At 42.9% G+C, this 14,044-nt stretch overlaps 1 protein-coding gene across 4 annotated transcripts in view; it reads right to left on the reverse strand.

Moving 5' to 3' along the window:
- VPS26C (VPS26 endosomal protein sorting factor C) overlaps positions 1-14,044 on the reverse strand; it is a 46,634-nt gene that overhangs the window by 15,957 nt on the left and 16,633 nt on the right. For all 4 annotated transcript variants that reach the window (XR_006965685.1, XM_047099502.1, XM_047099505.1 and 1 more), the window contains exons 2-3: positions 5,038-5,181; positions 3,700-3,849 (exon numbers count right to left, since the gene is read on the reverse strand). Coding sequence is in view for 3 of the 4 variants with exons in the window: in XM_047099502.1 (XP_046955458.1) it covers positions 3,700-3,849; positions 5,038-5,181 (294 nt within the window). In the remaining variant the exon portion in view is untranslated. The remainder of the gene's footprint in view (positions 1-3,699; positions 3,850-5,037; positions 5,182-14,044) is intronic.

Consider the following 14,044-nt stretch of genomic DNA (forward strand, 5'->3'; position numbering starts at 1 on the left):
GTTAGTATGGCCACACGAGTGGAACAAACATAATAAAACTTGCCTACGATTTACATAACTTTTAAAAGAAAAGGCGCACCAAGGACAACTAGGGAAAGCGGGCAGATTCTCGTATGCATGATCTAATCATGAAGGTGAGAACAGGCCTGAGAAACAGACAGGCAAACACCGCTGAGCCTCCGTCTAAGGAGTCACAAGGAAACCCAGACCCTGCAAGCTGGGAATTTAATACTGGCTGCATCTTAAACCCTTTATTCTGTCTTATGGTTTTTACTGTTTTTACAATATGTTACTACAACACAATTCAAATTATAAGTGTAAAATGTCTTTGTGCCCACGTCATTTGAGAAAGAGGATGTTACTAGGTTTAATAACACTTTCTATCTAGTTGAACACCACCTTCTATCCAAAGTAAACCGCCCATGAATCTGCAGAGTAAGCGTGGTAAGCGATGGTGCAAAGGCCAGCCCTGTGACCACAAGTGGTTACCGTGGACTCTGGGAGGCACTTGCTCTGCTAATAAAACAAGAAGGCTAGCAAAAGACCCATCTAGAAGCCCAATGACTGAATCAACCGATCAATGAAAAGCAGATTTAAAAAACCCCTAATCCTAGTTTCGCTCAAGAAGTATATTTTCAAGGGGCACCTGGCTGGCTCAGTCGGTGGAGCGTGTGATTCTTGGTCTCAGGGTTTTGAGTTTGAGCCCCACTGTGGGCTCTGCACTGCTTGGGATTCTTTCTTTCTCTCTGCCCCTTCCCCACGCACTCTCTCAAAAATAAATAAACATTTTTAAAAATACATTAAATTGGGGCGCCTAGGTGGCTCAGTAGGTTGAGCGCCCGTCCGACTTTGGCCCAGGTCATGATCTCACGGTTTGTGAGTTTGAGCCCCACGTCGGGCTCTGTGCTGACAGCTCAGAGCCAGGAGCCCGCTTCGGATTCTGGGTCTCCCTCTCTCTCTGCCCCTCCCCCGCTTATGTTCTGTCTCTCTCTCTCTCTCTCTCTCTCTCAAAAATAAACATTACAAAAATGTTTTTTAATGAATTAAATAAAATCTTTTTTTTTAAAGTGTATTTTCTCAAAAGAAGCAATGACAAATTTGAATATGAATTGGGAATGAGATGGTATTTGAGAATTCCTGTTAATTTTGATAGGTGTGAAAATGTCAACTGTGATTCTGTAGGAGAATGTCCCTATTTTCCAGAGATGGACATTGAAGTGCCTCTAGATGAAGTGTCGAGATTCTGTAACTAACTTTGAAATGATTCAGGAAGGAAATACAGATGAAACAAAGGTGGCAAAATTCTAACGAATGTTGAATCTAGGTGATAAGCTCTTATAAATCTAAGGTTAGGATAAGAAGAAATCCCCTCATCTTTAGAAATCTGTGAGATATTTGGGGAGGTAGAGAATTCCAGGTTGTAGCATTCTGAAGTTAACCCTCAAGGGGTAAGATCTTAGGGCCAAAATAAAGGTTGGGTCGGGAGAGTATACACCTTACTAAAAGAATTCACCACATGTTAGCCCTCTAACGGCATTTTAAAGAATTTCCAACTTACATACAGCTACGCAGGACATAAGTACACAAGTTTTTATGTACAGTTGACTCTTACGAACAATGGGGAGTTAGGGGCGCCAGTCCAAAAACCCAGGTGTAACTTGTGACTTCCCAAAACCATCACTACTGAGAGCCTACTGTTGACCAAAAGCCTGAGTGATAACATTAACAGTGGATTAACACGTATTTTGTTAGGTTATATGTATCATATACTATATTCTTACAATAAAGTAAGCTAGAAAAAAGAAAATGTTATTAGGAAAATCAAGGAAGAGAAAACACATTTATAGCACTAGACTGTATGTATTGACAAAAATATCTGCAAGTAAGTGGACCCGCACGGTTCAAACCCATGCCATTCAAGGGTCAACTGTAGGTCCACATGCCCTTCCTGGCAACATCTGGAAAAGAATGAAATTTCCAATATGATTTTTTTAAGGTTTTATTATTATTATTTTTTTAATGTTCTAGTTATTTCTGAGAGACAGAGCGCAAGCAGGGGAGGGGCAGAGAGAGAAGGAGACACAGGATCTGAAGCAGGCTCCGGGCTCTGAGCTGTTAGCACAGAGCTCGACACTGGGGCTCAAACCCACGAACCGTGAGATCGTGACCTGAGCCGAAGATGGATGCTTAACCCACTGAGCCACCCAGGCGCCCTGAAAGATTTTATTTTTTTAAGTAATCTCTTCACCCAACGTAGGGCTTGAATCCACAACCCCGAGATCAAGAGTCACATGTTCCACCAACTAAGCCAGCCAGGCGGCCCTCCAATTTGATTTCCAACAATTAATCTTTTAACAAAAACAAAGAACATAGGAGGAAGTAAGAAGTATGCCACTGGAACTTGAACACTATTCTATTCGGTTTCTAATGAACATATGCTTATGTTATTAAATAAACAGGATTAAAGAGCTACCATGTCAGGAAAGTGCGGTGATGCTGATTCTGGAAAGAGAATAAATATGATTTCCAAATAAACATTTGAGATGGTCTCAGTCTTGCTAAAAAGGCATTTTGCATTTATGGTCTTATACGGTGAAAGTGCTCCCAGCCTAGAAGGCTGGCCAGAGGACTCACGTCTATGCAGGCAGGTTCCTTCCAATCTAGACGTTTCCCCACTGTTACAAGTACTTCCTACGGGCCTGTCCAAAGCCTTTAGTATACAGACTGCCTGAAACAGGCGCACCAATAACAAAGGACTAGATACAGTTTTTCTTTGTAGAAAGATACTCCGTGCAGCACAGTACGGCCAGGCTGCAAGTGGTTCTTGTCTGCCCATCTTTTAAGCACTTCATGGAACTCACACGTAGACAGACCTTTAGTTAAAACTCTCAGGAGTGTTTTGAGGAACCGCATTTTTAAAGTGTTGCATTTTTAAAGTGTTACATTTGAGGCAGGGGAATGGGGACTTACCAAGACCGAATTATCGGCTAAAACTCAATAAATCAAAAAACTTCCCAACTTGCTGCCCTCTTGCACGTACGTAAGACAAGATGGTTTTGTCTCATCCAGCAAGGGGAACCCTGCAGAGCTGGTATCACAAAAGTACCTTTCTTTCCACTGAATAAAGGAAAGGCTCTCTCGCTCGCTCGCTCGCTCTGAGTCATGACTCCAAACTGTGCCTGACACAATAGTGGCTGTGAAAGGCATCCTGAGCTAGCGGAGGTAGACAGGAAGTCATAAATTCACTTCCCCTCATTTACAAGGCTTGTTCACTAAAGAATACAAGCCTATGTTAGAGTAGTAGCCTTTGGATATCTAACAAAGAGATATTTATATGTAGAAAATAGACAATTAGTGCGGGTGCCAGAGAGACGTGAGGGCATATCTATCACCAAACAATAAAAGCACCCCTCGCACGGTGTCCATGCGGCCTGAGTGGGGGCCAAAAGAAACAACGGAGTTTTTTCAAAGAAGCCGTGTAGCACGGGTCCTCTGGGATTTCTATCAAAACTAACGGCCGCACACAAACTGTGTTCTGCAAAGCAAAATGAGAAATCAAAATAGAATACACACAGGAGGTCTCGGCAACAACTGCAACATCAACTTCTTGGGTCTGTCAACTTTCAGTGAAAGAGACACGGAGCCGTTTCGCAGAGGAACAGCTGTGAAGGTGGCCCCACAGCGTTAGGAAGCGCTCACCTGAATGTTGACAAACACGCCGTGGTAAGTCTCATACAGAACTTTGTTGCCCTTCACGTGCAGGGGAAATTCAAAAGGAATTTCTGTTTTGCCGCTGGGAAATTTTCCTGGCTTCACCATTTCGATGGTGCTATTGATAATCTGGATAGGCTGTAAAGAAAAAAAAAAACAACTCCATCTATCAACACGCACTTCTAGATGTACTTCCAAATTACTGTGTCCGTTAATGATCTCCTGAGAGCCGCGAGCCACGAGCCCTGGGGTGCCCCCCCTCCCGGTGTCCTGGGCCGCACAGCTCTGTATCTGCAGGTGAGCACACAGTTGGCTCAAGTCTCTGGCACAATAATGGTTCATTCACGGTACCGGATGCTTCGATGTTTGGGGCACATCTGAAGCGGTATTTCCTCTCCTCTCCCCAAAAAGCTCGGTCAACTATCCTAACAACCCTCCTGCCTGGCACTCTGACCTTCAGAATGAAGAAGCAGGTGCAGCACAGTCAGGATGAGTGGCCAGGAGGGCCGCCACCTGAACCGGGGCTTCTCACCAGCCGGCACCCGCCTCGGACACCAGCCCCCCGGGAACCTGCCCACCGCCCGCCCGCCGTGTGCGGAGGGAGCGGGCCCGCCCGGCCTCAGCCCCGCGTGCCTCTGCATCACACTGGGAACCTGCCTGAAGGCAGCCATCACACCGTAGTTAATGTGTTCCAAGCCCTGGGTTAGCATCACTCAGAAGATCTCCGACTTCTGAAGTGAGTCTCCAAGTGCTGCTGGGGGAAAGCAGGGAGACTGCGGAAGAGGGTGGGAAGGCCGGAATCTGAACGCGGGCAACAAGAGCCCTTCTCTCCTCTCACCTCCTTCCCTCTCAACACTGAGACTTAACATGTCCTTCAGGAAACGGAAACTACGAGTACGGAAAAAGAGATGATATTCCGGAACACAGACCTCTACCCAAAATGACAAAAAGGAAAGAATGGCCACTGCCCTACCTGCGTCTTATCTGAATATCAAGTAACGGTTTTGTTTTGGGAAGGTGAGTGCCAGAGCCAAAGGCACAACGTCTCAGAAGGGCTCTGGTCTCTGGAAAGGCTGAATTTAGACCACTTATAGTTTTCCTCGTCCTATCTTCTAGGAATAAAAACAGACTTTCAATCGCAGGAGATATTCAGAATCAAAATATCGGGGTATTTTTTTCAGTTTGATTAGTAAGTATTAAAAGTATGACTATCACTATACCTTACAAAACGACAGGTAACAACAATAAAGCCAAAAAGCAAGCAAAAACCCCACAATTACGCAGATAATGGGCTAAAAAAAAAATGTGCAACCTGAGCATTCTTACCTTAACAGAATTATAGAAAGCTTCGAACACACCCACGCTCTTGGCGCTGAGCTGGAGGTTCACACTTCCTTCCACTGTCAGAGACACTCCCTGGTGCTGGATTGAATCCTTGCCAGATATGACCACCACGCCCGAGAGGACTTCCTAGGAAAGCAGAGACAGCCACCAAATTAACGTTGCTTTGCATTCACCTTATTAGCCAAAATAGGTCTCCTTAAGGATTTGTTCAAAGATGCAGACGTTCACTGAGCACTTATTACAGACCAGAGGCCTGGATGCTGGGATGGAGAAGGCACAGCCTCGGGTGGGGGCGCCGGACGGCCACGGACAACTACATGGACAATCAGCTGGGTGCACACTGCTGGGGAGCATGAGGGGGGGAGCGGGCGAGGGATCTCATGCGATCGCCCCCTTCCAGACACATCCGCACTCCCAGCTGGGGGAATCCCAACAAATGTCTGATTTCAAAAGGGCAAAGACAAGGGCCTGAGGCAAATGGCAGATTCACAATCATGTTACACATGAGCACGTATAATGACTTCTTCAGAAAGAATACGATCAAGTAAGACCCTTTTCTTTGGGTTCTTTCCCGACTACGCTAAAACGACTACACATTTTCAAATGCGTAATTTAACACAACTCCTTGTTAAATGGCGCTCTCTCTGCCCAGGAAGGCTCCCTGAGGGGGGGTCTCGAGCCTGTCTACACAACACGTGAGTGCAACCCAGCCTTTCACTAAAGGTCTTCCCCAGTCTCTCCACGTCCAGGTTCACTCTGTAGACATTCGAGCCCAGAATTCTCTGGATCATAAATCATTTGAGAACGATTTCACAACAGATCGTGTATTCATTTGCCTGAAGATAATTACTGAGCAACAGAATATGGACATTATACTCTCGGCTGGATGGCAGTTTCTTCCTGTCGCCATTGAACTCGACAGTCTCAATTTGCTATGGGGGTTTTGGGTGGAAAAGGAAGTTGAGATTAAATAGCATCCACCCGAGCGGAAAGAGAATCCACAATAAATTCAAACAATGTGTTTCTGAAATGACCTTCAGAAACAGCATGCGTCTGTCAAGCGGTAATATGATGGCAGAAAACTGGGGGCAACAACACAAAAAAAGGAAAACAGCAAAATTAAAACGGGCCCACAGATCAAAGCATTAAAAACCATCTGTCCTATTGATGTTGAAACCTTTCCATCTCCTCTAGTCACCCAGCGAAAACCCTGTGACCAAGTTCTTATCGTATATGGAATTTGGGAAGCAGGGAATATTCTATGTCCCTTAAATATGCTAAGTATTTTGTTTTTGTTTCCTACTCCCCCATAAAAAGTACGTAGGCAAATTTAAATGAAAACTCCTGTGAAATAATTTAACTTTTAAATTTAATTAAAATTGGGGCGCCTGGGTGGCTCAGTCAGTCGGTTGAGCGTCCGACTTCAGCTCAGGTCACGATCTCATGGTCCATGAGTTCGAGCCCCGCATCGGGCTCTGGGCTGATGGCTCAGAGCCTGGAGCCTGCTTCCGATTCTGTGTCTCTCTCTCTCTCTGACCCTCCCCCGTTCATGCTCTGTCTCTCTCTGTCTCAAAAATAAATAAACGTTAAAAAAAAATCTTATTAAATTTAATTAAAATTAATTCTACTAGTTCTTGTACAACCCATATTAAACAGAAATCTAATTTTTAGAAGTTTAAATTCACTAGTATATTTTTAAAAATCTACTTGACTAGTGTATCCAAGAAATAAAATGAGCCAAAACAATTGCATGAACTTTATCACCTCATGCAACACAGTCATGCCTGGAACAGGTCTGCTCCTATCTAATCACAACATTTGCAGTTAATCTCACAGGAGCAGGGTCTGTCTGGGCTGACCACTGGTTGGCATATTATAATCAGTAGCACCTTTCCTTCCCTAATTCCTATGGCATAAGAAGGAAAAAGAAGCAAAGTACCTTGGAAGTAAGCAGAGTAAATAATTTATGACCCAAGGGACTCTTTTGTCATTCGCTGATTTAATTCAGAAAGAACGCAGTAGAGAGAATACAAAATTAATAAAATAGTAGATAAGTTAGGAGTTCCTATGATATACAGGTCTGTTCAATCCCTGCCAATAAAAGAAGGATATAGAATTTGTCCAAGTGTAGGGGCGCCTGGGTGGCTCAGTTGGTTAAGCATCGGGCTCCTGACTTCGGCTCAGGTCATGATCTCACGGTTAGTGGGTTTGAGCCCTCTGTCAAGCTCCGTGCTGACCGCAAGGAGCCTGCTTGAGATTCTCTCCTCTCTCTCCCCCTCCCTGACCTCATCTCTCAGCCCTCCCCCTCAATCACTTCACTCCAATCCTCCCTCACTGGCCCCCCTGCTAGTCCTTTAGGTACCTGCAAATTCCAACTTCAGGGCATTTGCACATGTCCTTCCCTCCCCCCCACCCCCCAACCTGGATGTTCCTCTTGCACATACCCACACGGCTTGTGACAAAAATCCTCTCCTTGACCAAACTCTACTCAGCTTCTCTTGAGCTCTTTTTCAACGAGGCCTCAACTTCTGGACTCCCGTGTTCACCTCTGCAATGTCTGACTGTAGCAAGAATTCTGCTAATTGCTTTAGCCACCCCCCATATCTGATCACCCTTGCTCAGGTTCCTCACCCGGGGCCCTCGGCCCAACACATGAGACCCCGTCAACCTGGCCTGCCTTCAGCAAGAGTCCCATTAGATTGGTTTAGCCAGAATCCCCACTTGGATTCAGTCCCCGTGTCTCTTCCTCCCCACCCCCACTCCTTACCTACACCGTGCTCAGAATTGAGCCTGTTCTCTCCCCTGCGCCCACCACAGAAGTCCTCCTTGAAAAAACCTGCCCGACCATCTTTAACAAGTGTCACAGATCGTTTTTCTTCAACACTCACTCGCTCATCTCTATGAAGTCATCATGCAAATGGCCCCATTTAGTGAGGCCCTCGCAGACCGTGCCGTCCAAAACCGCCCTCTCCCCAACAGTCAGCCCCACCTCAACTCCACTCTGGGGCACATGTCACCTCCTAAAATACACACAAGTACATCAAAAGATGCTCAATGTCACTCGTCATCAGGGAGGTACAAATCAGAGCCACAATGAGATACCACCTCGTGCCCGTCAGAATGGCTAACATTGACAACTCAGGAAACAACAGATGTTGGAGAGGATGTGGAGAAAGGGGAGCCCTCTTGCACTGCTGGTGGGACTGCAAACTGGTGCAGCCACTTTGGAAAACAGTGTGGAAGTTCCTCAAAAAATTAAAAATAGAATGACCCTATGACCCAGCAATTACACTACTAGGAATGTATCCAAAGGATACAAAAATGCTGTTTCAAAGGGGGCACCTGCACTCCCATGTTTATAGCAGGGCTATCAACAATAGCCAAATTATGGAAAAAGCCCAAATGTCCATCAACTGATGAATGGATAAAGAAGATGTGGTATATATATGTATATGCACACACTTACAATGGAATACTGCTCTGAGGTCAAAAAGAATGAAATCTTCCCATTTGCAATAATGTAGATGGAACTAGAGGGTATGACACTAAGAGAAGTCAATCAGGCAGAGAAACACAAATATCATAGGATTTCACTCATATGTGGAATTTAAGAAACACAACAGATGAACATAGGGGAAGGGAAGGAAAAATAAGATAAAAACAGAGAGGGAGGCAAATCATCAGAGACTCTTAAACACAGAGAACAAACAGGGGTTGCTAGACGGGAGGTGGGTGGGGGGTGGGCTAAAGGGAGCATGAGTTAAACGGGCGACAGGCATTAAGGAAGGCACCTGTTGGGACGAGCACAGGGTGTCGTATGTAAGCGATGAATCACTGGGTTCTACTCCTGAACCAGTACTACACTGTATGTTAACTAACTCGAATTTAAATCAAAAATCAATCAATTAATCAATCAATAAAATACACATAAGTAATTCTCTCTTATTTATTATATGTACTCTTAGAACATAAACTCCACAAGAGTGATTCCAACCACAAACCCTCGATCCATATTCATTATTCAATATTCATAAATGACCATTCACCAGGAAAAACAGTATCATCAAGCAGACGAACACTGTGAAGATGCATTTCCCCATGAACTTTTTAAACTGCTTCTATAAAGGATGGGCACAAAACAGAGCTGTAAGAGCTCAGGGAAAATGACATGATGAGGCCACAGAAAGAGATAAAGGTAGAAGAAAAACTCAGAAAAGAAGTGGAAGGAAAAAAACAAAAACACCACAGAAAAGGGGGTGAAGCTGAAAAGGGCAAAAAGTACATGCAGGGCAGAAATAAGAAAATTCAAATTAAATAAAAATTTAAGAATTAAAAAGAATCACAAAAACAATGACAAATAGGACAGACTGTGAGGAACATCCAACAGGTGCATAACGAAGTTCCCAAATAAGAAAACTGAAAGAATGGAACAGAACACATAGTCACTGATCAATTTTAAAATACTGAGAGGGAAAATGAATCAGGAATGGTCAGAAAAAGGACAAACTACAGTAAAATTATTCTAAACCAAAAAAGAAAATCCTTTAGGAGTCAGGCAGAAAGATTAAGTCACTCACAAGAGGGGAGAAAACAGACTCTCCACAGCAAGACACAAAACGAAGGTACAGCAAAATGCCTGACACAGTGCTCAAAGAACAAAGTGATCCTAGAATTTTATACCCACTTCAACAGTCACTCCAGTATAAAAGAGTTTTAAATGTGCAGAAACAAATAAACCCCAGGGAACACTGTATGAAAATCCTCCTTGAGGAATTTACTACACTGCAAATTATATGCACCTGTGGGATGGCCAGAAAAACCGTGTCAAAAAAACCCACTTGTGGGGCACTTGGTTGGCTCAGTGGAGCGTGTGACTCTTGGTCTTGGGGTTGCAGGTTTGAGCCCCACACTGGGTGCAGAGATTCCTTAAAAATAAAATCTTTAAAAAAACAAAACAAACATGTGAAGATTCAATCCATTCAACTCTAACGACGAGATACGCGATGATGACGGTAGAAGAATGCAAAATACCTGACAGTGTAGAAGTGACTTAAGTGACACTAGTTGGGGAAGGAAGGGAGAGACCATGCAGCAGGTGGCATAATGTCCATGGTTTTCCTGACTCTCACAGCTGGGACTTACAAATACTCCAATAAAGCCATGCTCTCCAGTATGGTATCCACTAGCCACATGCAGCTATTTAAATTCAAATTTATATAGGTTAATAACAAACAAAATTTGAAGTTCAGCCCCGCAGTCATCCTAGCCACACGTTCAAGTGCTTAAAAGCCACTTTATGGCCAGTTGCTGTCATAACGTACAGGACATGCACATCGCTGGGGAGAGTTCCATTAGACAGTGAGGATCTAAAGTTAACACATCAAACCATACAGTACAAACTTAACAAAGGTAGACGCCAGTAGAGTTAATCTTTGTAAATAACTAGGACCAGTTGGTAGAAGAGAAAGGAAGAAGGAAAGAGGGGATACAGTCATCTCATCATCGTTCACAAGAGGGAATCATAAATAACGTCTAAAACATAGCAGATGTGGGGCACAATAAAAAGTTGTAAGGGTAACAACTATAACAAATAAAACTCCAAAGTATTAGAAAATCAACACAAAGCAAAGAAAATAAGAGAGGAAGAAGTTTTAAAAGGTACTTAACCATCCCCTCGAGTGACAACAAAGCAGCAGTGACAGAACTAATGCCAAACATATGTCGCATTAATAAATGGGCTAAATTAACGTCTATTAAAAACAGACATACAGATTATATCTTAAAGCAAAACCCAATTTTACGGCGTATGACAGAGAAGCACCTAAAAGAAGAAAAAAGGATAAGCAAAGGACTGTGAGGCAAAAGCGAAGAAATAAATCACGGGCCGTAATCTTCACATCAGACAAGGGTGAGCTCAGAGAAGGAAGGGCTGAAGCGGAAGGGCGCTGTACCACCCGAGGCGGTGCCACCGACAGCGACGACCTGTGGCAGTACTCGCTGCAGATCAAATAACACAGCATCGAAACGCAGTGCAAGAACCACAGGGGAAACAAGGACAAATTGAGGGAAACACGTTAGTTGTGGGAGGTGTTCATTTACCCCCTTGGCTCATGACAGATAAAAGGACAAAGAGAAGAAAGGCTATAACGGACCTACGTTACATGTCAACGAGGTACATGTGGAACTCTACCCCCTGGAAACTGAGATACACACTTAATATCCGTGGTTCCTTCACAAAAATCGACCAAGCTGGCCCATAAGTAAGTTCAACAGTTGTTTTTTCAGGGGGGAAAAAAAAGCAAATGACTATCAAGAAAAAAAAAAAAAAAAAGCACAAATTTCCAAAATAAGAGGGAAGTATCAGAGACACAGAGGTTATTAAAAGAATAATAGGAGAACACATTATTCAACTGCATGTAAGTAAATCTGAAAAGTTGATAAAGTCAATTATCATTCTAGAAAATACAATTAACCTAAACAAAGGAGCCATGAAACCGAATCAATCACCTTAGAAAAAGTACAGAAAGGTATAAATAAACCCCTGCTCAAAGCGCCAGGCCCAGAGAAATTCATAGACCACTCCCAAAATATATGAAAAGCAGAAATTTCCAATATTAAACTACTCCCAAACAGATAAAAGGTATATAAAATATTAGCAAATATAATCCAGGAGCAACTTAAAGGAATATCACATCATAATCAAGTGGGATTTAGTCCAGGAATGGATAGCTCGATTATTGAGAAAAATTATTAATACAGCGCATTAATAGCTCTCCAGAGAAAAATACAGTCGTCTCCACAGATGCACAAAAGTCACTTGCTAAAATCTAATACCCGTCCTCGATAAAATTCTTAGTAACATTAGAAGGATACTTCCTTAACATGACAAAATATATCTACTTTCCCCAAAAGCCAGCCTCAGCCTTGATGGGAAATGAGATACACTGCCTTTAAATCAAGAATAAAACAAAGATCAGGGCACCTGGGCGGCTCAGTCGGTTAAGCGACCAACTTCAGCTCAGGTCATGATCTCATGGGTTTGTGAGTTCAAGCCCCACGTCAGGCTCTGTGCAGACAGCTCAGAGCCTGGAGCCTGCTTCAGATTCTGTGTCTCCCTCTCTCTCTGACCCTCCCCCGCTCATACTGTCTCTCTCTCTAAAATATTTAAAAAATTTTAAAAAAGAATAAAACAAAGATGAACACTGTCACCACTATTATTGTACTACAAGTACTAGTTAACATAATGAAACTAGACAAATAGTATGAAAATTGAAAAGTAGAAAGTAAAATGGTCATTACCTGCAGATAATATGATTACATGCCTAAAAGAACCCAAGAGAATTCACTGAAAATTATCAACATGAAGAAAATTTCAGGAAGACAGTTGGGTAGAAAATTAATGCAGAGAAATTAATAAGGCATCCTGTACAAAACAACCACCAATGAGAAGACATGGCTGGAAGTAAAGACTTTATTTCCAAAAGCAACAAAAAGTTAAAATATTATATGGGAAGCTTTTTTTTTTTTTAATGTTAATTTATTTTTGAGAGAGTCAGAGAAAGAGCGTGAGTGGGGGAAGGGCAAAGAGAGCGAGACACAGAACTTGAACTCATGAACTGTGAGATAATGACCTGGGCCGAAGTCAGATGCTTAATTGAGCCATCCAGTTGGGCCACCCAGGTGCTCCCAAAAGTTAAAACGTTATAAATTAACTTAACAGGAAATGTCCAAAACACAGGTAAGACAAAAACTTAAAACAGCTGAGGGCACAAAATAAATGAAAAGCCATACCATACTTATGAACACGAAGTTTTAACACCCTAAGTATGTCTAGTTTCCCAAAGTTAAGTCTATAAAGGCAACAGAATCCTAAAGAAAATAATTCTCTTTTGGGGGGGTTCGGTGGGGTGAGACAGACCAGACAAGCTGATTCAAAAATTCTTTTTTTTTTTTTTTTAAAGCTTATTTACTTATTTTGAGAGAGAGAGAGAGAGAGAGAGAGAGAGAGAGAGAATGTGCATGCAAGTGGGAGTGAGGCAGAGAGAGGGAGAGAGAATCCCAAGCAGGCTACATGCCAAAGGCACAGAGCCTGACACAGGACTCCATCCCATGAACCATGATCATGACCTGAGCCAAAACCAAGAGTCAGAAGCCCAACCAACTGAGCCACCCAGGTGCTGCTGATTTGAAGATTCTTATGGAATAGTCAATAAATGTTGAAAAGAAGGAGACTAGCCCCATGAGATGTCACATCGCCACAATTATTCACAACGTGAGGTGCAAGGCATGTACAGGCTGAAAGGTCAAAGGAAGGAAATAGACGAGTCCAGAAATAGACCCAGATAGTAGGGGAATTTAACAGATAATAAAGGTAAGCGTTTTAAATCCAGAGGAAAAGATGGAAAAGTCACTAAATGATACTGGAAAACTGGCCTCAGAATTGGAAAAAAAATTAAGCTGGAGCCATACTGTAAACCTTTGTTCACAGAAAAGTTCACAACGCATCAAAGACTTAAATGTAAAAACAGAAACAACCAACATGTTGGAAGAAACCATCCAGGATGATTTTTATCATATCAAAGTGGGGAAGGCCTTTCTAAGAATGACTCAAAATTCTGAATAAATATGACTACAGATACAACCTAAAGTTTGTTTCATAAAAGTGATTATGAGCAAATCATTTACATAAATGATAAACCTGGGAAATAATGCAACTCCATGTAAAAGGCAAAGGGCTGATGATTTCTCTAATACTTTAAGAACTCCTAAAAAATAAATGGAAAAGATAAACAACTTAACAGAAAAATTAAAATATGGGCAAACGACGGGACACCCGGGTGGCCCAGTCGGTTAAGTGCCTGACTTTGGGTCAGATCAGGATCTCGCAGTTCGTGGGTTCAAACGCTGCATCGGGCTCTGGAGCCTGCTTCGGATTCTGTGTCTCCCTCTCTCTCTGCCCCTCCCCCACTCGCACTCTGTCTCTCAGTCT

The sequence above is a fragment of the Lynx rufus genome, unplaced genomic scaffold (assembly GCF_022079265.1).
Source record: "Lynx rufus isolate CCGP_SWC_20201006 ecotype Redwood Valley unplaced genomic scaffold, mLynRuf1.p SCAF_5, whole genome shotgun sequence".
Taxonomy (NCBI): Eukaryota; Metazoa; Chordata; class Mammalia; order Carnivora; family Felidae; genus Lynx; species Lynx rufus.